Genomic DNA, 27,228 nt, shown 5'->3' with positions numbered 1-27,228 from the left:
GTATATTTCTGTTTCCTTATCTTAAAAGAGTATAAAAACCAGTTTCCAAATGCTATAAAAAGTATTAAAAGCCTAACTTATAAAAGGTATCAAAAAGTATTAAGTGAATGAAGTATTAAACCCTCAGCCTCCAAATGTAGACACCCATCCCAATAATAGGTTCTTATTTAAAAGGAGATTGCAAAGTTTAGTGAAAACTCATACATTACTTTGCTGTCAGAAGTCTAAATATAATATTAATTTGGGTAAAGACAGAAGTTAGGAAGTAAAATTCATAATAAATAAACGATAAAAAGCAAAACTGATGAATCCAACTAGACCTTTTGACTACAATAACTCCCCAAATTACAGAAAACTGGAATAAAGGACAATAATTTTGTCTTTCAAAGCCGACAATCCTCTTTGGTAATGGTAAAAATGATTTGGCAGGTTAAAGCCGGTTTCTATCATCCTATCGCCTATTTTTCACCACTTACCAAAATATTGCACTACATCAAGGGAGTTGTCATTTTATTTCAAGGATAATGAAAAAAGAGATTTTAACGCTATTAAGTCCTGTGTTCCCCTAGGAAGTATCAATGAATCAAGAGAACCTGAAACTTTTGGAGTTCAGGGAAATTTTATGGATTAACCATCTCCCATCCCTCAGGGCTGAGAAGTGGGGTCGCCGCATCCAAACAGAATACCTCCTAAGGCATACAGGCCTCTAATTTCTAACACTACAGGTGACTCCTGCACAAACTCTTCTTTCAACTTTCTGGCTTCTGCTCAAGTACACCTCCCTAGTCCACATGCCCTAGAAAAGCACAGGAACCAGTTCCAGGACTTGGTTATCCACCTGGCACCCCTACGCTCCTCCCCGAGACTACCGTCCGGCGGCCCCGGCCCCGCCCAACCCAGGTCCGGCCCTGGCCCGGCCCGTCGCAGCCCTGCCCAGCCCAGGAAGACCCAGCCCACTACAGTCCCGCTCGGGCTCTCTGAACCTCCCCCGCCCACTTCGTTCACGTGACCACGACCTCCCCACCCCCCCGCTCCGCGCTCCACCAATTAGCAACCACCCCTGTCCATAGCCCCGTCCGCGACGTTCCCCTTTCAAAAAGGCAGCTTTCTCCTCCCGCCTTCAGCCCCGCCCCTTTCCCCACCTCCCCGTCCTGCTGATCCCTCCCACTTCTCTAAATCGCCGGCCCCTTCCTCCCCTCCCGTTGACCCCTCCCGCTCCCAAGCTTCGCCCCGCCCCACTCGGGGCCGCGCGCTCGCCCTCTTCTCGCGAGATCTGAGCGTCCCCGCCGCGGCCGCCCGCCTCCCCCTCCCGTCCTCCCACCCCCCCCCCTCCCCCCAATCTCTCCACTCTCCGGCTCTCCTCCCTCCCTCCTCCCCCCTCCACCCTCTGGGCCGGATCTCGTCTCGCTGAGGCGGAGGAGGAGAAGGAGGAGGAGGACGTTCGGCCTGCGCAGTGAGATGTTTGTCCGTCGCCGCCGCCGCCGCCATCGCGGAGGAGCGCGATAAAGGGAGCCGAGCCGGGCGTGAGGGGGACCCCGCGGAGCCGCCGCGCCAGCGCAGCCCCCCCTCAGCCGAGCCCGAGCCGCCGGAGCCCGAGCCGCCGCCGCCCCCGCCGCGGCCGCCCAGGGGCCGGCCAGCTCCTCAGCCCAGCCCGGGGGCCGCGCCGCCGCCCCCAGCGTAGCCCCTCGCCTGCCCGCCCGCCTTAAATGTGACACCGGCGCCTCGGAGTGCGACCCGAAGCCGCCGCCGGGGAGGGGACGAGCACCATGTCGAATCTGAGCAAAGGCACGGGCAGCCGGAAGGACACCAAGATGCGGATCCGGGCCTTTCCGGTGAGTCTCTCGTCGGCGCCTGGGACCCCGGGGCCGGGGGCCCGGCGGAGAGCCGCACGCGAGGCCCGGGCTGAACTCCCCCCAACAGGCCGCAGGCCCGGCCTCCCCTCCCCCACGCCGCCGGCCGCGGGGCGCGAGCCTTCCCGGCAACGGGGCGGCGCGGGGCCCCTGCGCGGCCGCCCTCCCGGGCCGTTCCCCGCGCCCGGCGCCGCGCACCCAGCCGGGGGCTGCTCCTCCAGCCGAGCCGCGGGCGGCGGCCGCGGCCGGGGCCCCTTGGCCGGGGCCCCTTGGCACCTTCCCACGTCCCTGGGGGTGTAGGCCCGGCCCCTGGCGCTCCCCTCCCGGCCCGCTTCCCGGGACCACCGGACCCGCAGGGACGGGGACTGTGGAAGTCCTCCGTGTGTGGGGCGTGCGTGTAACTTTTCACGTGTGGGCTCGCTGCCGTTTCACAAATCCCCTGGCCTCAAAGATGGCCAACCAAGACCTGTCGGCTGATGAAGGGGACTGTCCTCTCCCTCTCCCTTCCTCTTCTCGGGGAGGCTTTTGCCACCGACCTGCCCCCCGACGCAGTGACAGTGGTTCCACGTAACGCTCGCTAGTTGTGGACTAACAACATCAGGTGTATTGATAGCGTCTTTCGTCCACAGGCTCCCGAAGCACTTTACAAACTCTCTTGCGCAGGAATTGCCTCGCCACTCGTAGGAGGGTCAAGGGGAAGCCAGAGAAAACGCACTGGACAATTGTTTCGCCCCTTCTTTAGCCTTGGAAGCCCAAAAGAACGAGTAGTCACCGCCCCGAGTTGCTCGTCTCTGTAGGTTTTAGTGACCGCCAACGGGTTCTGCCTAGAAACTTTTCTTTCTGAGCCTTACGTTGCGTTACAGGCGCTTGCAGCGTTCAGTATACGGGGTATAACTTTGGATGTCAGATCTGATCCAGGTAGCCAATGGCAAGCAATTAAAATGTACTGTTGTAACAGACAAACTGGACATGCTCATGTCGCTACAGTAACAGGTCTACGTCAAGATAGACAAACTAGCAATTGGACGGAAGATTGTAAAGCACCAGAACTGGAGAAAGATCTCCAGTGTCTTAGCATCATAGACCCGTAACTTGCGAAGGGGGAAAGGTGTGGTTTGTATGTGCTTCTTAAAGCATGCTTTTGCACAAGGGCAATTTGCAGTGAGGGGAGACTTACTAATACAGTTGTCCCAGTTGAGTAAGAAGCCCACCCAGAGAACTTGAGGACTTCTCTGAATTCTTAAAACGTTTAAGAAAAAAAATGGACCTGATGCAGAGTTCTGAAATTGTACTAACCTGAGTGGTGATGTCACTGCATAGAGACTCCAGGCTTTATGTAAAGATAGGATATGCTCAGGAAAATTGAGTGTTTTGATACACCAATTAAAGGGATTTTGAGTTTTTGAAGTTTTTTTCCCCCCAGTAAATACGAGAAAGAAAAAGAAAGTGAGAAATGTTGACAGAAGAGAACTCATGAAGTCGATCAGCATGTTTTCCCTTATAATGAAGTGAGCTGGGTTTGTAATGGGTTAGGTAGCCGTTTTGCTACTAAATCAGTTGTGAACATTTTCAGCAGAACTTAGAATTAAAAAGAATCTTAGTTTTATACAGTAAGTTTTCTAGGAAAATTTGCTATTCTTAAAGTCTTGAGTTCTTCTAAATCAGATTTGTTAGTAAAATCTGTAATAGCTCACGTTTGACGTTAACTCGTTTTTGTTAATACTGTGAGTAACCACTTGTACTTTTATTTTAAGTGTGATCAATTTTTTCGTCTCTTTAGGTTTACCCGTTCCTACCTGGTCTTCATTCCCTCATTCATTCAATAAATGCTACTGTGTGCCACACACTGTTCTAGGGGCTTGGAATATGTCAGTATAGCTTGAAGAATCAAGACCCCTTCTTTCTGGATGTTGTGTTATTGGAAGAGGCAGGAGAGAATTTCATTATTCCTTTAGCAGAGGACTATAATATATGATACGTTAGCGCTGAGTACCGAAACCGATTTTTTTTTTTTTTTTTTTTTTTTTTTACGTAGTGTTATGGTTGTGATCTCATTTGGACCTTTTCTGTCCATAACTTGTTGCCATCTAAGATTTTCTAAAATCCTCTATTGAAGTTTGTAAATGACAGGTGTTTGATATTCAGTGGTTTAATATCTGCTAATTTTTAAAAGCATAATTTTTCATTATTTCATAAGTCTTCATACTCCTAAGTAGTTTCCACTGAAAAGAATCCTGTTTTTTAATACATACGTTTTTAAGTCATAGTTCTTTGAGCCTTCACTAAGATACATGCGTTGGTGGTATGGTATTTCACTGACTTATCCTTTGGTAAATGTTTGAGTACTTCCTAGACCTTCAAATTTTTTCTTTCAGGTTAGCAATCTTCTAGTAGCAAATACATAGTATTCCATAAAGGAAAAATAGTATTTATGTGTATACATATGTATAGTACTTACAGGTATTGTATTTTGCATTACTGTTTGGATATATACTGTAGGTACTGTAGTCTAAGAAAATTGTAGTTTACCAGAGGTCTCAAGTGCTCATTTCAGATTCTGTTTTATAAATTGATGCAGAAAGTGTAAAATATGTATTGAGATTGTTTTGTTTTCGTTGCAGAATAGAGTGGTAGGTGGACTTCCAGGTATTTGATAGATGTCTAAGCCTACTGCAGATACAGTCCCATCAGTAAAGTCATGTTCCTTTTAGCGTTTTGAGGGCATACTGTAAGTGTGCCTTCATCATTGTTCACAAGAGTAAAAGTTATGCCATACCACAGTTTTATACACAATTTGCATTTTAAGTAGAGCTTTTCATAAGATTTTAAGAGAAATGAGTTCTTTTTAAGATGGAAAACAATAAAGGACTTTTTGGATTTATAAATTGTTGATGGAGTTAAAGTTTATCCCAGTTTGTTAGCTTTCCTGCAGTGCACTAAAATATATGGCATTTCACATTCTGTTTTTTTTTTTTTTTTTTGGGTACCCTAAATGACAGCAAGGGCCGCAAAACATTTTTAAGAAAGGAGCCTGGAGTTGTGAAACTCCTGGAAGCTCTATGGATTTGGATCAGGGTGCTGCCCCAGGAAGTTCTGCACTTCTTCCCTTGCTGTTGCCGTCCGTCTCACCCCTGAGCTTTTGTTCCGCTATGTAGGATTAGTTGCTGTCAGGTGAACCTTTTGTTCTTACGTTTGAAAAGCCATTCCTCACCATCTGTACTTTCCACATGGCCACATGGGCTTGAAAGATTGGATTGGATTGGATTGGATTGGAGGAGATACGTTTGAATGAAAATACTGGCCTCTCTTCTGGTATGTCTTTTTTGGCTTAGCCGTCAGAGTAGGAACCATGTTATGAAAGTGATAGTCTTTAGAGTGTGGTCTGGAAATGGTTTCAGTTGTTAGTTTATAGACGCATGCTAAATCATGGTGAAGAGTCTCAGGTAGTGATGTCCACACCATCATTCCAGATGAGCTTCACAGAGCTCCTGTCTGTGTGGCATGATCAGTAAGTGACGTGGAGGTTATTGTTAGGTGGAAAGCACAGAGTAACATTAGAGAGAGATGAGTTTTAAGATCATCTGTGGGGCGCCTGGGTGGCTCAGTTGGTTAAGCGTCTGATTTCAGCTCAGGTCACGATCTCGCGGTCCGTGAGTTCGAGCCCCGCGTCGGGCTCTGGGCTGACGGCTCAGAGCCTGGAGCCTGTTTCCGATTCTGTGTCTCCCTCTCTCTCTGCCCCTCCCCCGTTCATGCTCTGTCTCTCTCTGTCCCAAAAATAAATAAACGTTAAAAAGATCATCTGTGATATACCTGCGAGCACAAGAGTTTAATAACAAATGGAGACAGTTAAGGTTTTTGTTTTTCCTGGCTATAGTAAAATTTGCTAAATTTGGGGGAATAGCTTGATGTTCATAATAGATTTCCCTTCCTTAGAGAACATAGTTGTTGTCTAGGACTACTGGAGTGTATAGACGGGAAAGCTGAATGACAGTCTGACAAATCACACAGGGTGGGGAATTAACTATTTTTTGTTCTCTAGTGTAGAGAAATTAAGGAGTAAGGTGTAACAGATTCATTGAAGTGTCACTTACACTTAGACTGATTCTTTCTAATAGTTCCAGGACAGCCAGTTGTGTTGTAGCTGTTAGTACCTCTCTGGCTTTAGAAGTTAAAAAACAAAAGCATAAAGTAGGTATCTATAAGATGTGTATATTTGCATTATCTTCCTAGATAACCCTTCACAGGAGCCTGGAAAATTATTAGTATCAATATTAAATTTGCAAGTATTTTAGAGTGTAGAAAATACTGTAGAAATTGACCTTCTAAATAATACTTCAGTCACAAGGTCAGCTCATTGAGACAAAATAGAGAAAGCTTCATTTGTTTGTACGTTATTCATTCATTAAATGTAGCTAAGTAATAACAGCACTTTTCCAGTTTATGAAGATTATATGTTTAAGACTAGAGAAAGTAGTATGCCTTCCCTTTGTATTCTAAGTTGCTCCCAGCTGTCCCTTTGAGATAACTTTTTGCTGTTACTTTCAAGATCATCTGATGTTCGTTAGCAGTTTTGTTAAATTTTTGTAAAAGTTACTTGACAATTTGTAGTTTTGAATAATCCAGTTTTGAAAGTAGTTCTCGTTTGTTCATTGTAAATGCAACAAAAAAGTAAAGGTGTTACTAGTAAGCACAAATCCTTGAGCTATAATAGGAATTGCAATTAGTGTCTGTCAGTGTATTGTGAAAACCAGTCATAATCTGTCAAAGCAGTGAATTCATTTTAGTAGATTTTCTAATTATAAAAGTGATGCATATTCATGATAGAAAACGTTAAGTATCTGAATTTATAAATAAGGAAATAAAAATCACCTCTAGGGGCACCTGGGTGGCTCAGTTGGCTAAGCGTCCAGGTCATGATCTCACAGTCGTGAGTTCGAGCCCCACATCGGGCTCTGTGCTGACAGCCCTGAGCCTGGAGCCTGCTTCAGATTCTGTCTCCCTCTCTCTCTGCCCCTCCCCCGCTTGTGCTCTGTCTCTATCTTTCAAAAATAAACGTTAAAAAAATTTTAAAAATCACCTCTAGTTCTACTGCTTGGACATAAGCAATATTTACATTTTGATGTGTTTTCTTTTAATTTTTCATATACTTCTGAACCCTTAGTAAAATTGAGGTACTATGTCATGTTATAAACTTTTTAAAAAAAAATTTTTTTTTTTTTCAACGTTTATTTATTTTTGGGACAGAGAGAGACAGAGCATGAACGGGGGAGGGTCAGAGAGAGAGGGAGACACAGAATCGGAAACAGGCTCCAGGCTCTGAGCCTGTCAGCCCAGAGCCTGACGCGGGGCTCGAACTCACGGACCGCGAGATCGTGACCTGGCTGAAGTCGGACGCTTAACCGACTGCGCCACCCAGGCGCCCCATAAACTTTTTTTAAAATATAGTATTTTCATGGTAAATATATCAATATGACTTGTACAGAGTAACACTCTACGGTACCTCAGTTTGCTTAACCATTTCCCTACTGCCAGGTATTTTGATTAATTCCAGTTAGTTCATATTTCCTCTGCTACAGATAATGCAACTGTGATTATTTAGGCACATAAATACTGAACCTATCCATGATTATGGAATTACTGAGCCAGACAGAATTGGTATATGTTGCCAAATTGACCTCCAGAAAGGTAGGAATTAATAATAGCTAACACTTAATGAATGCTTATCATGTGCCACACACACTGTTCTTTGTCTTTTACTGTGCTTTGCGTGTGTACTCATTTCATTTGCACAACTGTATGGAGTACTATCATCATTTGTTTTACAAAAGAAGCCTTGAAAACCTAAGAAATTTTCTTAAGGTCACTGTGCTCGTAAGGGGCAGAACTAGGATCCTAATGTAGACCCTCTGGCTCTAAAGGGAATGCTCTTCAGAATTAATTATACAAGTCAAGGTTATATTAGTGTATTTCTATTGTGTAGCAGTGCCTTAGCCAGCATTTTATATCTTTAATTTCATAGGTGAAAAAATAGTACTTTAATACTTTAATTTGCATGTCTTTGACGACTCCTAAGAATAAAACTATGGATAGTCTGTAGGGAATTTTCCTTTAGTTTTACTTTATTCAACATGTGTGTTGGGAGTCTGACTAAAAAATAGACTGAGAATATAATAGAGTATAGGCTTTGGACTGCCAGGTTTTGAGTGTCATTTCTACCTTATTCTAGCTGCATCATCTTTAACAAGTTACTTCTTCTAGCTTCAGTTTCCCCCTCTGAAATGAAAATACTAATAGGACCTACCTTACAGGGTTGTTGTGAAATAGAATAAAGCATTAGAACACTACCTAGCTCAAAAGTGCGGTTTGTACCACTATTTAGCCATGGTTATGCCACAAGTTAAATGTTAAGATTGAATGTTATTTTTACAGGTTGTTATATTGTAATACTAAATGCTCATTTTAGTGATGCTGCCATTTTTTTTTTGGTACAATTTTTAGAGCTCACATTTTGAAAAGCCTGCATGGCCAGTTTGAACCACACTAAAAATCAGTCCCAAAGGATATAGGTTTGGTACCGTTGGGACACTTGCAAAGAATGCTACTGGCTCTTGGGGGTAGATTCAGAAAAGTTGTGATAATGATTCTTGCATAATCATTGGAATAAGTATGTCACATCTTAGATAACTTTGTTGAGGGAGTGTGATGTACATAATAAAAGTACACGCCAAATATTTATCTAAAAATACGTTTTGCTTCTCTTCATTTCTTCCCTTTCTTTTCTGTTCCCTTCTTTTTTTGTTTCTCTCATGAACTAGGTTGTGGACCCTGCCCAAAGCTTATACCAGACACCCTTTTGAACCACGAAGCACTTAGCTTAGTGTTAGACATAGTGTGTGGATGGTTAGTGAATGATTGATTAAATGAGAAACTAGGCCTTTAAGCTGAACCATAGTAATTGATTAATTGGATAAGTTGATGCAAGTACCACTCTGAAATGTTTGAACTCTCTTTGCGACTCTAAGTGAAGTCTTAAGATGTAGTAGGTCATTAATGATCTTGGGGCACTTCCTTTGAAGGGTAGTCAGCCTAGTCTCCTGAAACAATAATGATTTGAAAGTGGAGCTAGTATGATGCATTGGTAGTAACCTTGGCTTGAGCTTTTGAAGACCAAACCTGTAGTCCAGCCTTTTTTGTTCACTAGCTGTACTCTGCATTTGACTCCCTTCTCCATGATTTTTTCTTCTCAGCCTGTTGAGCTGTCCACTGTGATCCCCCATTTTCATTGCAGATTGACTCTTCTGTATCTTCAGCCTGTTCTCAGAGTTCTTTGCCTTCTTTGCATCTGAAACCTGGCTTTACCCTGGGAATTCAGGCTTATCTTCTTAAGTTGGTGTGTCTGTTTTCCTTGTAATTCTTAAATCATTAGGCCCAGAAACCATTTATTAACCACATCCGTCACCTTTTGTGGCCTGGGCCATTGTGAACTGTTCTTTTTTGCACTCCCTGTGACTGTGTCCTAACTTCTTAAACGTGTTCCTTTAGTCACTGAAGACTTTCATACCTTCCTCACATTCTTTCCAGTTCAGATCTTAATTTCATCCAATACATGTGGCACAGTCATTCATTTATTCAATTTAAAATCAGTTATTATGTGTTCCTCCTGGGGGTCAGGATCAAACAGTATGATCAGACAGACCTGGCCTCTTCTTATTACAGTGGTCTTCACTCTGTCTCAGAGCTTGTCATTTTGTTGCTTTAGAAATCTTAAACTTTGATACTACGTTCTATCTTAGCTTCTCCATTTGTTAGATGTAGTGAGCAAATCACTTGTTTCCTCTTTTGTAAGGAGAGAAAACAGTACCTACTTCTTCAGAATAGTTAATACATGTAAAGCTCTTAGGATAGTGTGTGGCACAACGTAAGCATTCTAAATAAATGCAGGTTGTTATTTCATTATTCTATTGTACTTGTTGCTTGTTTTCCTTCTGACATTAATGTGCTCTTGGATCTCAAGAAGATCCCTTCCATTCTTTTAAGCCGTGGTGCCTCCTTATTAGTTAACTAGTTGCTAGTTACTAGTTGCCTCTTCTTTCATACTACCTCCCCAGAGCAAGGCCAGAAATAGCACAAAGTGTCTTGGATCATTCCACCATCTGCCTTCACTGCTTATATTTTTTAGGCTGTTGTGCACTCCTGGGGAAAATTGGACGATGGTGATATCTAAGCTGGACTCCCAGGGCCCCTGGGCAGGTTTTTTTTGTGTGTCCCTGGTAAGCTCCTGCTTCCTTTTCCTGTGCAAGCTATTCCGAACTTTAATCACTGTCTTTAAGCTCTTTATTGAGAATTCTTTTATCTGTCTTCCAGAAATTTAACCACTGCTTCACTGTGAAAACTAATGTTATCTTGTATAAGTTCCTTCAGCTTTCTTTCCTTTCAGTTATAGCCTTTAACCTCTGTCTTTACTCATTCTTTGCCCCTTTCCTCAGGGCTCAGAGAAGGAAGATGTTCTTTTCTTGTTTTATCATGGTAACTGGCTATCATACTATTATTCTTTATTTTCAAAAGTCTTCAAAGTATATAGTCTGTATCTCCTTTATTAGAACATGATTTTCTTTAGAGGAGGCGTTAAGTCTTTTTGTATTGATCTTTGTCAGTGTAGCACCATAGTATCCAGCAATGTTGCATGAATCAGTGAATAAATACACTCTTGTTTTATTGTCTTTAAGATGGGAAACTACAGCAGTCTTTCTCACAGGTTAGTTGTGAGAAAGTGCTTTCTGAGAAACAGTGGCATCAATGAGACATATAAAAGAATTTTTTAATCATAAGGCAGAGTTTCCAAACAAAAGTAATACATTTAATGGAGGACAGTCATTTTCAAATACTTACAGGGTCTCCAAGACCTAGGAGGCATAGGAGGAGTGGAGTAGGTGTATCTTCAAAAATCTCCTTCTCTTGTTATTTAAAGCCATCTGTAGTTGTCATTTGTACAAAAGATTTCATTTTAAAAAGTTCTATTAACCACTGCTTTAAAATCACTAGTCGTTAATCCAGCCTTTTTAAAGTCAAGGAGAGCCCTACTTGCCCAAGTTGGGACAATTACTAACAAATTGAGAACGGATTCCTTTCGTTGGCCTTAACCCTTTATCCGGAGGTTTTGCTACTAGAAAGCATTCCTTTATTTTGTTAAGTCAGTTTCAAGTTGAAAATGTAGTTAAGTAACACTTCTTAAATTTGATTTTCATTCGTTTAGTACTTGCAATCGAGAAAGGAATGGACCCAGATTTACTCTTTGAGTGACAAAGGTTACTGCTAAGCAAACGAAGAAGACTCCAAAGGAACGTCTTTAACTACTTTAAGAAAATACAAGCTTTTTTGGAGATATTTTTCTATAAGAGCAACCCCTCAATCGTAAGAGGAATTCTTTAACATAATGATTGCACGTCATTCTTTTCTGAAGCAACTCTGAACTGAGCAACCCTTAACCTCTCCTATTTGCTCTATCCTCTTGACAGTAATCATGATAAATTCTTTTTCTTTTTTTATTTCAATTTATAGATAGTATGAGAAATTGCTTTATAAGATTATTACTACAACTTGTTGAATGTCTATTTTATGTTAGGCTGTGTTTTAGGTACTTGGAACTATAATTATCTCAAATCCTTTAGATGTTACTGTTTTAAATCTGTTTAGGTCTGAGAGATACCTGGTAAGGTATGCATAATATCACATGTACATCTAAGAAAGGGCAGAGCCGGGATTTAGATCCCAGATCTGATTCAAAAATTCATGTTCTTCCCGCTGTACCACACTGCTTGGGTGTATTCTTTTAAGCATTTGCTAGGTTCTGAAATATTTACTTTCTCAATAGGAATATATTGGAAAATTAATTCTAAGATTGCTGTTCAAATTATTAACCAGGGGCAGGTCCAGGGGCCCTAAAATTTATACAGTGCAGTACTCCTGATGAAAAGAAATCGAAATTAGTTTTTGGTCATTGGAAGGAGCCTTTGAAAGTATAAACCTTGCTAGATTGAAGATAAAATGCATCTCTCATAAGAGAATAAAAGTTACTAAAAACTTGAAATCAATGGAAGTGTATATTCAGTAAAATTTGTGTTGATAAATTAAGGGTATCCTTATATGTATTGACTTGAATTAAGCAAAGTCATAACTTAATAAGAAAGACATTAGTTGATACATTTGTGAGTTAACACTTTCCTTTTTAAACTAGAAGACTGATAGCACAATTTTTTTTAAACTTTTTCCAATTAGCAGACATTCATCTTAAGTATAGGTTTAGAAAAAAGTGATTCTTTGAAATTAGCATGTTATGATACTTTAATATAATCCTTAATTTTTGTCTTTGAGAATATACTAAGAAGTAGGTTAAACAGTAAAATCAATTTTGAAGCACAAAGAGCAGATACTTTAAAATAATTCACTTTTCCTCATGGTACATGCAAATGAGACATGAAAAAAGTGTTTTGGTTTTTTTTTTTGATGAAGCTATCCCTAGCCAACTAAACAAGTCATTTATTTGCTCTTGTTTATATTCATATTTTAATTTTTAAAAGCTAAAAGGGATTTTAGAGAAATCTGTGCCAGTCTTCCTTAATAGATGGGGAAAGGGAGGACTAGAGAGGATGATTTACCCAAGGGGATACTCTCATGACTTGAATTTATGGAAGAACCATGACTAGAAGCCTGATTTCCAGTTAAAGGTCTTTTCTCTAGACCAGACTGAAACGATCATATAGCCATAATAATTCAGTGTTAACATTAGCCTGTTTAGTTACTAAATGTTGTCTTAAAATTGTGCACCCAGGTGATTTGAGTTGACATGGAGGTAACAACAGAAGGACACTTAGTTTAGGACCCTGGGATTTCTTCATTGCTCTAATTAGCTGTGTGATCTTGAATAAGCCACATGGCCTCAGTTTCCTTATTTGTAAAGTGAGATTTTAACTTGTGGTTATCTTATGCTCATTCCAGCTCTAAAACTTTCAGTAAAAGGCGGTGCATTTATACACCAGTCTAGTTGCTGAATGCTGGTGTGTTCTCCCATGCTTTAAAACATTTTCTGTGATGGTGCAGTAGTCACCTACCTATCTTTTGGATTTAGAATGTTCTTTAAAATCAGAGTAGTGTTAAGGGGCGCCTGGGTGGCTCTGTCGGTTAAGCTTCTGACTTTGGCTCAGGTCATGATCTCGTGGTTCATGAGTTTGAGCCTGGGCCAGGCTGTGTGTGATACCTCAGAGCCTGGAGCTTGCTTCGGATTCTGTGTCTCCCTCCCTCTCTGCCCTCCCTGGCTCTCACTCTGTCTCTTGCTCTCTCAAAAATAAATAAACATTGAAAAAAATTAAAAAAAAAAAAAAAGAATGGTATTATTTCAGTGATGATGCTTAAATAGTAATACGAAGCAGTGGGAAATTAGCTCTGGTTTTTTTTGCTTTTTTTTTGGCATACTTTGTGTGAATTGGTAGCTTCAAGGAATTTTTGAGCAGATTTGATACCAGGTTTTTGTAGTAATTTTTTTGATGGACTTTTGGTATCCTGTCTCATTTGATTACAGTTTAGATTCATTCAAAGACAAAGCTAACAGGTAATTTATACTTTTTCACATTTTTTTCCTCATCCGTTGGACTGTGTATCGCTGATTTCAGGGTAAACTAACTTACAATTTATAGGGCTTTTGACATATTATCATAGTTTTAAAAAACAAGGTTTACTCGTTTCAAAACCACTTAGTGACCTAGGCTAAAGAGAAGAAAATATTGTCACTTTTGATTAAAATTAATACTTTTAGATTGTTAGGATGGAAATATGGAACTCAAACATACGCTCAGATATAAAGTATAAGTAATTTTCTTGGGGCCCTTGGGTGGCTTTGTCAGGTAAGTGTCGGACTTTGCCTCAGGTCATGATCTCACGGCTCCTAGTTCGAGTCCTGCGTTGGACTCTATGCTGACAGCTTGGAGCCTGGAGCCTGCTTCAGATTGTGTGTCTCCCTCTCTTGCTCTGCCCCTCGCCTGCTCACGCCCTGTCTGTCTCTCTCTCTCTCTCTTTCTCTCAAAAATGAATAAACATTTAAAAAAAAAAGTATAAGTAATTTTCTTAATGGGGGAAGGTCTCTAATTATGATGTTTGAGGAGTTCCAGTTACAATGAATGTTGTATTCTTTGGATAAAATGTGTTTCAATGTACCAGGCATGTAGCCTGCCTCCCCCTCCCCCTCCCCCCCCCTTTTTTTCTTTTTTTCAGTGAGGACAGCACAGTAGGACAGTGACAAACTTCTTGGCTCAGTGAGAATACTTAAAATTGCATCTTACTGTGATTATTATCAGACCATGAAATGTCACACATATCCTTTCTCATATATGCAAAAGTCATTCATGGAGATATATTTGAAATATATTAGTCGTAGTCAAGTCATTTGTGACTTACATGGACTTTAATAGGCTAATCTGGAAGTTTGACCTTTGGTATTTGAAAGAAAAAAAATTGTTCCAAATTTCCATATTGATTTTTTGAACAGCCTCCTACTGCTGAGTGCTGAAATGCAGATTATAATTGAACCTTCTATTGATGATTTAGCTTTCTCATTATAAACATACTGTTCTATAATGGTATTAGAGGCCAGCTGAATGTGGATCGGGTTTAGGTTGTGATTTCACAGAATTGTCCCAGGATCCTGTGCCTTTCTAATTGATCATCTTTTTCTCTGATCCCTTGACATCAGTTCCTACTTTCGGCAGCATGGTTCTGCACTCATCTGATCTCCACTGTAACCACAGAGAAACTGGTTAAAGAAACATCAGTCTCAACTTTACATGCAGGTTTAAGTCATTAAGTGAGGCTGTACGTCAGTTTTGTGTAGTAAAGAAGCGAATGTATTGAGTAAGTGCTGTGTGCCAGATGCTTTCACAAACTTTCTTAATTGCCACACAGTACATCATCTCCCATTTCTCCTGCCACAAGCGTGTGAGGAAAGTAAACTCTGGAAAGTTAAATAACTTGTCCAAAATATGAATGTATAGCATTGTACTGTTTTCCTTAATACTTGAGTCTTTGGTTGTATTTTTGATGGTTGAGGTTGGTTAAAGATTAACTGATGGATAAATGGGATTATTGCAGATGTCATAAGCCGTTGTATAGTCATTGGTCATCAGATAAGACTCCTCATCATCATTAACTGTAACTGGACTACATTCAAATCATAGTTTTTGAAAGTCACCTAGGCATTGTCCTGTATATTATAAAGGATACAATAAAATAAAGGGAGAGAGACTTTATATTACTCTAAGTTGCTTATAATCTGGAAGGCAGCTTCCGTACATAATTTATGGCTTAGTTGTGTCTCACTAGAATACTGTCATTCCTCAGATATTTGTACCAGAGCAATTTTTTTTTTTTGAGGCTGAAGCTCAAAATTAAGATTAAGCATTTTTCCTTGTTTGTTTTTTTCTAGCTGTGTCATTCTGAATTGCTTGGAATTTCAAATTCTCACCCTTTTCCCCCACCCACCCTGTTCTAAATTTCTTGTTGAAAATTATTCACAGGGGACTAAAGACTTCTTGTGCTTTGTATACAGTGGATGTGAAGAATACAGTTCTCTTCATTTTAGTTTAATTGGCTCATGCTGTAGTTCTCTCCAACTCTTGGTAATTACAGAACCTTCAAGATGTGTAAGTATATAACAGACCGACATCCTTTCAAATTCAGACATTTTAAAGGTTATGTTTTTACATCATTTGAAATACTGTAGATGAATAACCAAAGATATTTGTGAAAGAAAATAAACACTTAAGGTTATTTTTGCTATTGATACTTACTAATGAGGGAATTGTAATCCTGGATTAGGAAGATGTAAGAGGGTGGAGGTCATTTTTAAAAATTAAACTCTTGATTTGTTTTTTAAAAGTCTCATTAAACCATAAGCATTTAAGAATACTTAATTATAGCTTTCCTTTTAAAAAGAACTTTTGTTTTCTTGCTAAATGAATTTACCTTCCTTGCTGATCACTTTATAACTTGAACTTGTTGGAGCAGAATACTGTATATGCCTAATAATGAGCAAACATTATGTGTGTGTATGCATTCCATTATTTTATTGTTTTGTTGAGGCATTACATTCCTTTCTGAGTGTATTTGCAATTAATGGATCCTAAGTAAAGCAATTTCATCAATGAGATCAAAATCCTGCTCAAATAATTTAGAATATCACTTTAAAAAAATGTTACTACTCTTTAAAAAAGTACACAATGTTAAGGCCTTTAAGTTTTATGACTCTGAGTGAAGTATATAGACTGATGTTTTTATGGTTAACATATTGATGAAATTTGGGGCGCCTGGGTGGCTCAGTGGGTTAAGCGTCAGACTTCACCTCAGGTCATGATCTCGTAGTTTGCAAGTTTGAACTCCATGTGGGGCTCTGTGCTGACAACTTGGAGCTTGGAGCTTGTTTCGGATTCTTTGTCTCCCACTCTCTCTACCTCTTCCCTGCTCACACTCTGGCTCTCAAAAATAAGTAAACATTAAAAAAAATTTTTAAAAATATTGATGAGATTAGAGGTTAACATTTAGTTCTTTTAACTTTCATTGGCAGTTAATGTTGTATTCTGTACCAAGGATGGGTGAGAAATTGAAGTTCATCAATAACATAATTATTTTAGCACTGTTACTGACATGTTCAGTAGATTCTAAGACCAAAAGCATGCATATAGAAGAATCTGCCTTTGAAGCCCATTTCCTTTGTTTTCAGTTTTTTGGTTTAGGGGAAAGATTGTAGCTTATGGATCCTCTCCTGAAGGGGCTTTTCTGCCTGTGATTTTCTTCCTAGTTAATATTTATTAATAAAGTTAATGATTAAGTAGTTAAGTGAATAGGAAAATCTGAAAATACTACTTGATAAATGAAATTTAAGGGTTTATTGCTTGCTTGCACATGATGATACTTTATTTGAAAAGGACATTTGATTATTTTAAAATTACGTTAATTGCAGTAGATAAGCACCTTAAAATATATTTCCATATCTTTATGCTTACTAATTCAGATGTTCGTGTTTTCAAAATTGCATTAGTGTAATACAGATAAATCAAGATACTTTCACCAGGCATTTGTTTATGGCCTTCTAAGTGACATTGAAGAAAAATATGTAACTCCTTAAGTATCTTGTAGTCTACTGGAAGAAAAAGATGCACAGATAATTATGAAGCAGTATGGAGTGTAGTGATAGATATGACCTGAGTATTATGAAAGAGCGGAGAAGGAGTCCACTCTGCGATAGAAGGTCAGGGAAGGATTCCTGGGGGATAGAGGACATCAGAGCTGTGTTCAGAATCTTTGTAAAGAATCAGATATAGAAGAGGCAGAGGAGAGGATTTTAAGAAAACATGGGAAGATGGGGCGCCTGGGTGGCTCAGTCGGTTGAGCGCCTGACCCTTGGTTTCGGCTCAGGTCATGATCTCACAGTTTGTGGGTTCAAGCCCCACATTGGGCTCTGCAGCTGGTAGCATGGAGCCTGCTTGGGATTCATTCTTTCTCTCTTTCTCTCTCCCTCCCCCGCTCAAGCTGTCTCTGTCTCTCTCAAAATAAGAAAAAGTAAAAAAAAAAAAAAATTTAATGAAAAAAAAAAGGCGACATGGGAGGGTGGTGAATGAGGGGGAGGTGTCTCACTGGATGGGAATAACCACTGATTTAATGTTGTTAGGAATAAATGTAGTAGTGAGTGAAAGATGAAGTTAGAGAAGTAGGAATAGACTAGATTTTGAAGATGATTAAAATACACTTTTAAAGTACATCCTTCCACCCTGTTATTAATGAGAGCTAGGTTTTGAACAGGGGCATGATGCTCATATTTATTTTTTAAATGGTGATTCTGAGGAAGATAGATTCTGAGAGGTATTCGAGTTCATGATAGTTGGAATGCTGTCATAGTGACCTAGAGGAAAGTTTTAGGACAGTAGTATGCAGGATGAAAGAATGGGAGCATATTTGAGAAATATTTTGGTCCTACTGTTAGCAGCACCTGATGATTGGATGAGATGGGGATGAGAGAGGAAGAAGAAAAGTTATACATAAATAATTCACAAACCAGCTAGTTATACATGCTTCTAAACTAGCTGGTTTGTGAATTAAAGAATATAGGAGGAGGGTTAGTTTAACAGGGCTTTTGGACATGGTAAGTTTGATCTGTTTCTGGAGCATTTAGTTCGAGATGTCCAGCAGGCAATTGAATACGGTAGTTTCATGTTTTGGAGGAACAGCTGGGCTGGCAGTACAGATTTGGGAGCAATTAACACACAAGCCAGTAACTTATTCTTTGAGATGTGGGCCAAACTTCGTGGGAAATCTGAAAGAGCTCAAGACTCATCATCCAGAAAAAGAAAATGCACACAACATTATTTGGCAAAATTTTGTGTGCAGTTTTAGGAAGCTTCAGAATCCCTTGCTAATCTGGTGTCTTACAATTTTTTGAACTTTAGATGTGTGGGTAATAATTGTAATCATGATAATGGATGGAAATGCATAGTGACCCAGTAGAGAATGAAAACAGCCAAAGACAGAGCCCTGGGGATTAAAATGCCATTTAAAATGGCACTGGAAGAATAGGAGGTATGAAGTAGGGAATACTGTTTCTGAAAGAAGGCTTCATTATATTGACTTGCATTTAGCATAGTTGTACCCTTAAGTATTGTTGTTTTAGCTCTTTTTTTTTTTTTTTTTTTATTAAGCTTGAAAAGTTTTGTTTTGTTTTGTTTTTCTTTGTGACAGTTATTCCCATTGGTGAGAGTTCAAGAGATTCTATCACTGGAAACTTTTGTTAGTCGACATGTGAGGGATTGTGCTGTGTCCTGGGCTGGGCTAAATTCTTCTGACCTTCTTTAATCTTCACGTTAGTCCTTTGAGCTGGATACTGTCACTAAACCTCCTTAACAAGTGAGGAAATGAAGATTTAAGTAATTTTTCCAAGGTCACATGGGTTGTTAATTTAGCAAAACCATGACACAAATCCAGGCCTTTTGGACAGCGAAAGTTAGATACTCTACTAATATTCCACACTATGTTTCCCAGGAAAACCAGTGACTGACACTGTGATATTACTATACCATATTAGCACAGTGGAATGTAATGTGATTCCAGTAGTTTGGACTAGATTTGGGGATATATAAATCCTAATTTCTGTGATTTGGGGTAAGTCATTCAGTCTCTGTGGGTCTATTTTCTTTTTATTTACTTGAAAATTTCTGCACCTAAACATTGTTATCCTTTCGCTCCATCTCTACTCTGTCCATAAAACATGAATACTGAAGAAAATACTACATACAGTCTTGGATTATAAAATGACTCTTGAGTTATATATGTAAGAAATGATTTATTATAATGTAAAGGAAATTCCTACAATAGTCAAAGTCTCTGATTTATGTTTTTTAAAATTCTTTAGTTTCTAATAGCAAATTTAGTAATTCATGATGGGTAGAGATATTTTTGTACATTTTCTAGCTTTCATGGGAACTTATTTAGAGCCTGGAAAGATCATTTGCAGTTTTGCTCAACTATTAGCAGTATAGTTATCACTGGAGTTTATAGTCCACATTAACTTGGTTTTTCTCTGGAATTGTTTTGCTTTATTCATTCGTTATTTAATGTTAAGAGATGTTTTTAGTCTGCTTTTTAATAATCTCTGTATATGCTGCCAGCAAACTAAAACCACATTGCACACATACATGGAGTACTTGAGGCCGTCATTATCACATGGACTTGTATATTTTATTTATGGGAACTTACGACCAGCTACATCTTAAAATATATGGATGGCATCCTATGTATCAGGATATGTGATAAAAATAGATAGTAGTTTTGATGTTGGGGTAAATTCTTTAAAGGCCGTTTTGGAAAAGTTTCTGGTAGACCTGGGATTTGAATAAGATTTGAGTAATAAAAAAGTTGTTCTGTTAAAGAGTTCCTTTTTAAGCACCCCAGAAAAGATTAGAATAATAAGACTCAGTTTGAGTCCTCTGCTTAAGAATCCTCTATGATTGAGGGTTGAACTGATATTTTATTGCTAGGGTGACGGAAAGAACTATCTTGCCTATGTTCCTTACTCTTCCACATTCATACCCATTGGACATAGCTTGGAAAGGATTGTGTTTTGTTTTGTTTTGTTTTTTTCCATAAACCACTTCATTGAGGTGTGCAACTTGATGGATTTGTAGGTAAGTATTCACCTGTGAAGCCTTCAACATAACCTGTGCAATAAACACACTCATCACCTCCAAAAGTTTCTTCCTACCCTCTTTGGAGAGGATTCCATTAGCTCAGTAATTTCTGTTCAGGTCAGAAATATTTGCGGAGCTGATGAGTAATTGTTGCCATGTTTCCCAGGTTGTGAATGCAGAACATGTGGGTTATATGTGGCATAATAACAGCTCCTTAGAGATCAGTAGGAAATCATTCTGTCAACAAGTATGAATGTCTGGTATATGCCATGTATTACTTTAGTTTGTGACGGATTCCACAGTGAAAAAAATCCCTGCCTTCATGGAGTGGACATTTGGCTGGAAGAGGGAGGCCAGGAAAAGAAGTATGGAATGCAGTATTGGAATTTGGGGGTCACTAGTAAGAGTAGCCTGCTATTTTAAAGGGAGTGAGCAGTTAAAGCTTTATTTTATGGTGATGAGCAGCGTTTGTGAGGTTGATAAAGTGATTGAGCTATGGAGATGCCTTAGGGAAGAACAGTTGAGAGACAATAGAGAGTGGCAAATACAAACACCTCAAAGTGAACTTGTTTGACACCTTCCGAAGAATAGCAAAGAGGCCGGTGTGCTGGAGCAGAGTGAGCAAGGAGGAATAGATGAAGTCAGATGATCAGATTGAGTCACATTTTGTAGTTTGTATAAGGACTTTGACTTATAACTCCAAGAGCAATGAAAAGTCACTGGAGGGTTGTGAGCAGAAGAGTGGCATGATAGTGGGGCAAGAGCAGAAACAGACCAGTTAGGGGGCTGTTGGGATGGTCTGAGAGTTGATGGTGGTTTGGATAAGGCTAGTAGTAGTGGAAGAGGTGAGCAGGAGTTAGATTCTGGGTACATTTTGGAGGTAAAAACAACAGAATTTCCTGTTGGATTAGAATCAAGATGAGGGAATACAAGGGATTACAAGCTTTTGGCCTTAGCAACCGAAAGGATGGTGTGGACATTTGCTCATTTGGAGAAGGCTGCAGGGGAAGCAGACTTTGGGGGCAAAGATTAGGATTTCTGTTTTGGACACGGTAAATTTGAGATGCTTCGTAGGTATTCAAGTGGAAACATTGAAAAGGTGCTGAATGTAGGACTCTGGCATCAAGGGCAGAAGGCCAAACGAGGTCTATAAATTTGAGGTTAACTTAAAGCCGTGAACATAGATGAGACCAGCTTCACCTGAAAACTGAGTTGTGGCCAGAAGGGTTTAGGGTGGGAGGTTGCTGTGAGAAGGAACCAGTAAGCAGACTGACAAATAGAAGCTAGAGAAATAGGAAGAAAAACAAGAGATTGTAATGCTTGGAAGGCAAAGCAAGGAATCTGTTTCAAGGAGTAGGCATGATCAGCTTTTTCATTAACTGCCAGATGGGTCAGGTATGATGAGAACTAAAACTCTGACCGTTTACATTTAGCAGGATGGAAGTCGCTGATGACTTTCTCAAGTAGTTTCAGTGAAACAGAAATTAAAGCCTTATTGGAGTAGAGTCAAGATACAGTGGGGGAAGTGGGGCTTGGAGTCAGTGAATGTAGAAATCTCTTAAGTCTTGTGATTTCTCTGTAAATGGAAAAGAGAAATTTGATGGTACTGGAGAAGTATGAGGGTTTGTGAGGATTTCTTTTTAACATGGGAAACTGATGATTTTGAATGTGGGTGGAAATTATCTAGCAGAGAGGAAAGAATGTGGTGATGATGAGGAGAAGGGAGATTGATAAAGGGAGGTTCTTTATAGGTGAGTTGGCATGGAACTAAACTTCCTTCTGTGTAGGTGAGTTGGCATGGAACTAAACTTCCTTCCTTCTGGGTTCAAAATGCTGATTAGGGTTCTGTAGGTCTGGGGTGGAGCCTGAAATTCTGCATTTCTGTAGTAAGTCCTTGATGATGTCTGTGTTTCTAGTCCCTGTGCTATAATTTGAGCAGAAGAACTTGGTACTTTGAGAACCAGGACTAGCAGGGTATATTGATTCATAATCCTATAGATTGGTGGATATGGTTGGGGTTTGCGCATTGTGTCTTCAGATTGTTTCTGTTTTCTCAGTAGAACAGGAAGCAAGTCATTATCCTAGAGTGAGGATGAAGGAGATGGTGTAAAATCAGCTGTTTGGTAGAGTTAACAGTCTAGAATGTAGGATGGTGGGGTTGTACTCTGGGCCCACTTGTGGTTAGTGGTTATGAATTTAAACCAAGACCTATTGAATATGGGTGTGTGTGTGTTACTCATTTACTTTCAGCTACACACATGGGTGAGTGTGAGCAGTTGGTGGGTAGATGTGGTTTAGAATGGTAAGTATTTTGGAGGGGAGAGGGGCAAGTGATTCATGGGTGTATACAAGGTAGCTACAAATGATGGGGCTGTGGAATCTGAACTGGGAAAGGAAGAAAATAAGAGAATCCTAGGTTAAACAGAAAATGTGGGGTTTTTGTTTTGTTTTTAATTGCACGTCTTCTTCCAATCTTTAATTTGCTAAGGAGCTCTGTAAATCTTCAGGAGAGGAAAATAGTGTTCATGTCCTCAGTTTCGTTTTTTTTTGTTTTTAATTAGGGAACTCTTTCTGTCTCAGCATCTCTCTGAGTTTGTATTCCACTAAATAAACTAAGGGAAGGATGTCTTAACACTTTTGGCTAAAGCCAGGTATTAACATTGGGGATTATGATTTCATTTAAATTGGAGGGTTTTGATGCATGTAAGAAAGGAGGAAAGTCTTAAGGATTTTTTTAAAAATTGGCTTTTGTCAGCTCTAAAAACTATTCTTATGTGTATTTTTTAATTTTTGTTAGAACAGACTGTTAACATCCTTATTAAGTAATGCAGATTTATAGTCATAGCCATATAATAAAATAATTACTCTGTGGGCAAATACAGAAAGATTTTCAACCATTGGTGTTTTTTTTTGTCTTTTTGTCTCTCTTGGATATTACAGATGACCATGGATGAAAAATATGTAAACAGCATTTGGGACCTTCTGAAAAATGCAATTCAAGAAATCCAGCGTAAGAATAACAGTGGTCTTAGTTTTGAGGAGCTCTATAGAAATGCTTATACAATGGTTTTGCATAAACACGGAGAAAAGCTCTACACTGGACTAAGAGAAGTTGTTACCGAACATCTCATAAATAAGGTATCCAACCTTAAAGGACTATTGCTAATTCTATGGAATCTAGAAAATCCTTTATATACTATATAGTACTGTGACTAGCAGTGTTAGCTTTAAAGGCTGTAGGAAGCCTAGAGAAATAATAATTAGTGGCTGTATTCTAAAACCTCACTCAGAATTTCTAACCGGCTAAGTCACAATTTTTGATAATTGAGGGAAGATGAAATTTGTGATTTATGATAAATACATTCTTTGTAATCATTATTAAGGAAACAGACTTTGATTAACTTATAAATGCTTGTTTATTAATGTGTGATTTACAGATCATTATTTTTTCCTTGAAATGCTTAATCAGTCAGCCCATTTTAGCTTTCTCTACTTCCTCTGTATACTTGAAAGGAATAAAGCTACAATGTTTAAAAAATATCGTCTAAGACTTTTCACCAGTTGAAATTGACTCTGTTTTAACCAAGTTCCATAGTAAACATGAATTTAAAAAAAAAAAAAAAAAAAACAAAAAACATAAATTAGTGTTGGGCTATTAAAATTAGAAAATGTTTCTTTGGTTCTAAAATGATGTTTTTGTTTTTTTAGAATAAATCTTTATATAAAGCAAACTTTTCTATTGCAAGTATGTCTTGCTTTTAAGATTGTCTGATGAAATGTAAAATACCACAGATAAATAAAAACTTCTCAAAGTTTTTGTGTGGTAGTAGGGTGTTCGTTTTTTAAATTTTATTTTGAAAAGAAATGGAAAAGTTGCACCAAATAGTACAGTGATCTCTTGTAGATTCAACAGTTGCTAACATTTTGCCAATCTTGCTGTTGATACTTGTTATTATTACTATTATTGATATTACTATTACTGAACAATTAGTGAATAAGTTTTAAAATCATTTACCCTCAAATACTTTGGGATGTTTGTCCTGAGAACAAGGAAATTCTCTCACTTAACCAAAGAACAATGTTCAAAATTAGGCAGTTTAACATTACTATAATACTGTTACCAAATACAGTCCACATTCATATTCATCAGTTGTCCTCTGTAGCAGTGATGTCCTTAGAGCAGTTCATTTTCTGATCCAGGATCCAATCCAGGATCATACACTCCGTTCCTCAGCTTTTTGTTTTTCAGCACATTGACATTTTTGACGAGTATAGGCCAGTTGTTTTGTAGATTGTCCCTCGGTTTTTGGTTTGTCTGATTGTTTCCTCATGACTAGTTTCAGGTTATGCATTTTTGGCAGGAATAATACATAAGTGATGTTGTGTCCTCAGTGCATCACATCAGGAGGCACATGATGTCAGTTTATCCCATTATTGGTGATGTTAACTTTGATCACTTGGTGTCCGCCAGATTTCTCCACTGTGAAGGTACCTTTTTTCCCTTTGTAATTCATAAGTAATTTGTTCAGATATATTTTGAGACTGTATAAATATCCTGTTCCCCAAGAAACTTTCATGTGATGGTTTTAGCATCCATTGATGATTCTTGCATGAATCATTATAACTATGGTGGTTACAAAATAGTCACTTTCTGTTTCTACTATTCCTTCCATAATTTCTTTCTCTTAAATGGGATTATGTAAGCAGGTAGCTAGTGTTTCAAGAAGCAAAGTGATTGTGGTGTTCATGCAATCAACAGGTTTTTTTAGTGCCTGCTCTCCACAGCTTTCTAGGAAAATGCAGTGGGTGCGAAGGGTTATGATACCCTTGTCTTTACTGTGATGTAAGAGATGATGCAGACATTTGGATACCAGTGTGAGGCGTTATATAATTAAATGGCAAATGAATTGAATGAACAGTAAATGGCTTAGGAATTCATAGGAGGGAGAGATTATCCTGGGCTGTAAGATTTCATGGGAAGATATCAAATTGAACTGAGCCGTGAAAAATTTGGGATATAAGTGAACAATGTGGAAGGCATTCCAGGATGGCAGATGTCATGTGATTATACAGAAATAATAAATTTGGTATACTTAATGTGTACTAAAGGTGGTAAATAAGAATTTGAGGTATATAATAATTTGTAGGGATTAATAGATTGTAATGTTGCAAAGGTGGTTTGGGAACAGATTGGAGAAAGACTTGAATGTCAAGCTAAGGAATTTGGACTTAACAGTTTTTTTGGAAATTTTTAAGTGGATGATAATGTGACAGAATATTTTAAGAAGATTAGGATGAAAATGATATATAAATGTAGAATTGGGAGATTGTTTGCTAGAAGCAGGGGAGAACCTGGAAATTTTTGAGTAAAGCGATAGGCTAGAAATGAATAGATTGAGGAGGTGACAGATTTTGTTTTCGGTAATATTAGAGATTTTTATAGTTGGAAGCAGCCTTAGAGATCATTTCACATGTGAGGGAAATTGAGTGTGAGATCATCACAGAATTGTGTTTAGAGATATACAGGTTTAGAGCTTGAGCAGGAACTCCGAACTGGAGATCGAGGTTGGACGTGTGGTAGCACGTACTGAGGATTAAGTGTTGGAGTCCAGAGAACAAAAATCCCAGAGCCAAAGGACAAGTCTTCAAAAACAAACTGGTACGTAGGTGTGGGAAATGAAGAAGTCTAATTTAAGAAACTTGGCATCAAAAGAAAGAAGAAATGTGGAGTGGGAGAATTTTGCTTCAAGCTGTTGAAGGGGAGAAGACTGGAGCATCGGAGTTCTTGGATATGGAGAGAGTGCGGAATTGAGAACGACTGAGAATTAACGGTAGAACAGAGGCACGTTCTCATTTGCCGGAGATTCCATGGTGAATGATGGTAGTGACTGTGTGCTTGGTTCAGTTCTAGTGCATTTATTTACATGTTTTAGTTCTTGGTGACAAACTAATGAGCCAGATACTACGATTCTCCCCTGTTTTACAAATGGGGAAACCAAGGCACAGAGACTTAGTGATTTGTCCAGATGAACATAGCTAGTAAGTGGCCTAGCTGGAACAGTATTCAGGCAGCGTGGCTTCAGGCTGAGCCCTTGACTTCTCTGTAGATCTGCTCCTGAGGCATAATGAATGGATCAAGATGCAGTAAACACACTGAAAATGAGGGGATTCAAGTAAATTGCCTCAGTGTTTGTAAAGCTATAGTCCTTTAAATTCTAGCTCTTGCTTTATTTATAATTAAAATGAAGGAGCTGGCAGTAATATCTCCTGAGATTCTTTAGTTCTAAAACTATTACAAATCTAATAATTAAACTGTGCATCTTCTGGAAACGTGAAGAGACTCGGAGTAGCCCTTTTTGGGTATATACTAAGAAATTGGCAAGTGAGGAAAAAGATAGCTCAGTAGGAGTTGGCCTGAATGTGCGATTTGCCGTTTTTGTCTGTCTTGAAGTGCTGCTTTGCAGCTTGGGCACAGATGCGGAAAAAACATCTGTAGTTATGTGCTGTGTTGAGAATTGGCTCCTCCAAAAAGCAAGGAGAGGAGGGGAGACCGGAGTGGAAAATCCGTGTTTAAGTGATTTTTCAACTCTGAAACATGGTTAGGTAGAAATTGAAGTCATGTGAACATTACTCTGTGCTAACTGTAAGAGTTTCAGCATATTTGTGAGTTGCTTAAGGTGGTCCCATACCTAAGGTTAATTGTTACTTCGAAATATAGGCAGTTAGTTCCCTATAATATGTATGTTCCAGAGAACATGTAGTCAAGTTAATTGTGCTGAAGAAATTATATATGCCACCTTCTTTTTATTTCTCTTACATAGGCATTAATGATACATCACCAGCATCTCAACATGTTCGTCGATTTTTTTTTTTTTCTTTGACAAACACTCATTTGACAAGTTTAAACTAGGCAATTTCTGACTAGGAGATGTACCAATACTAGTTTATCTCAGAATCCATTTCTTTATTTCAGCTGAATTAAGTCTTTTAACCTCTGCTAGTATCTGTGCTCATTTTTGGGTTTTCTACTTAACTTCTTTCATTTTTACTCTTAACCACACAAATATAGTACTATTATATGAAGGGCACACGAACAGGGCCATTATACATTATACATTATACATTGTACATTAATGTGCCCTGGTGCAGGAAATCCC

The 27,228-nt window shown here is 39.1% G+C and overlaps 1 protein-coding gene across 3 annotated transcripts in view; it reads left to right on the top strand.

Moving 5' to 3' along the window:
• Positions 1-1,337: 1,337 nt before the first annotated feature.
• CUL3 (cullin 3) overlaps positions 1,338-27,228 on the top strand; it is a 96,281-nt gene continuing 70,390 nt past the window's right edge. The window contains exons 1-2 of one of the 3 annotated variants that reach the window (XM_045481466.1): positions 1,338-1,832; positions 23,012-23,209. In XM_045481466.1, coding sequence (XP_045337422.1) covers positions 1,767-1,832; positions 23,012-23,209 — 264 coding nt within the window. In that variant the 5' untranslated portion in view covers positions 1,338-1,766. Of the gene's footprint in view, positions 1,833-23,011; positions 23,210-24,496; positions 24,560-27,228 lie in introns of those variants that run through there. The other 2 variants (XM_045481467.1, XM_045481468.1) reach the window with 2 other exon arrangements.

This window comes from Leopardus geoffroyi, chromosome C1 (genome assembly GCF_018350155.1).
Source record: "Leopardus geoffroyi isolate Oge1 chromosome C1, O.geoffroyi_Oge1_pat1.0, whole genome shotgun sequence".
Taxonomy (NCBI): domain Eukaryota; kingdom Metazoa; phylum Chordata; class Mammalia; order Carnivora; family Felidae; genus Leopardus; species Leopardus geoffroyi.
This window is presented reverse-complemented; position numbering and strand designations above follow the sequence as displayed.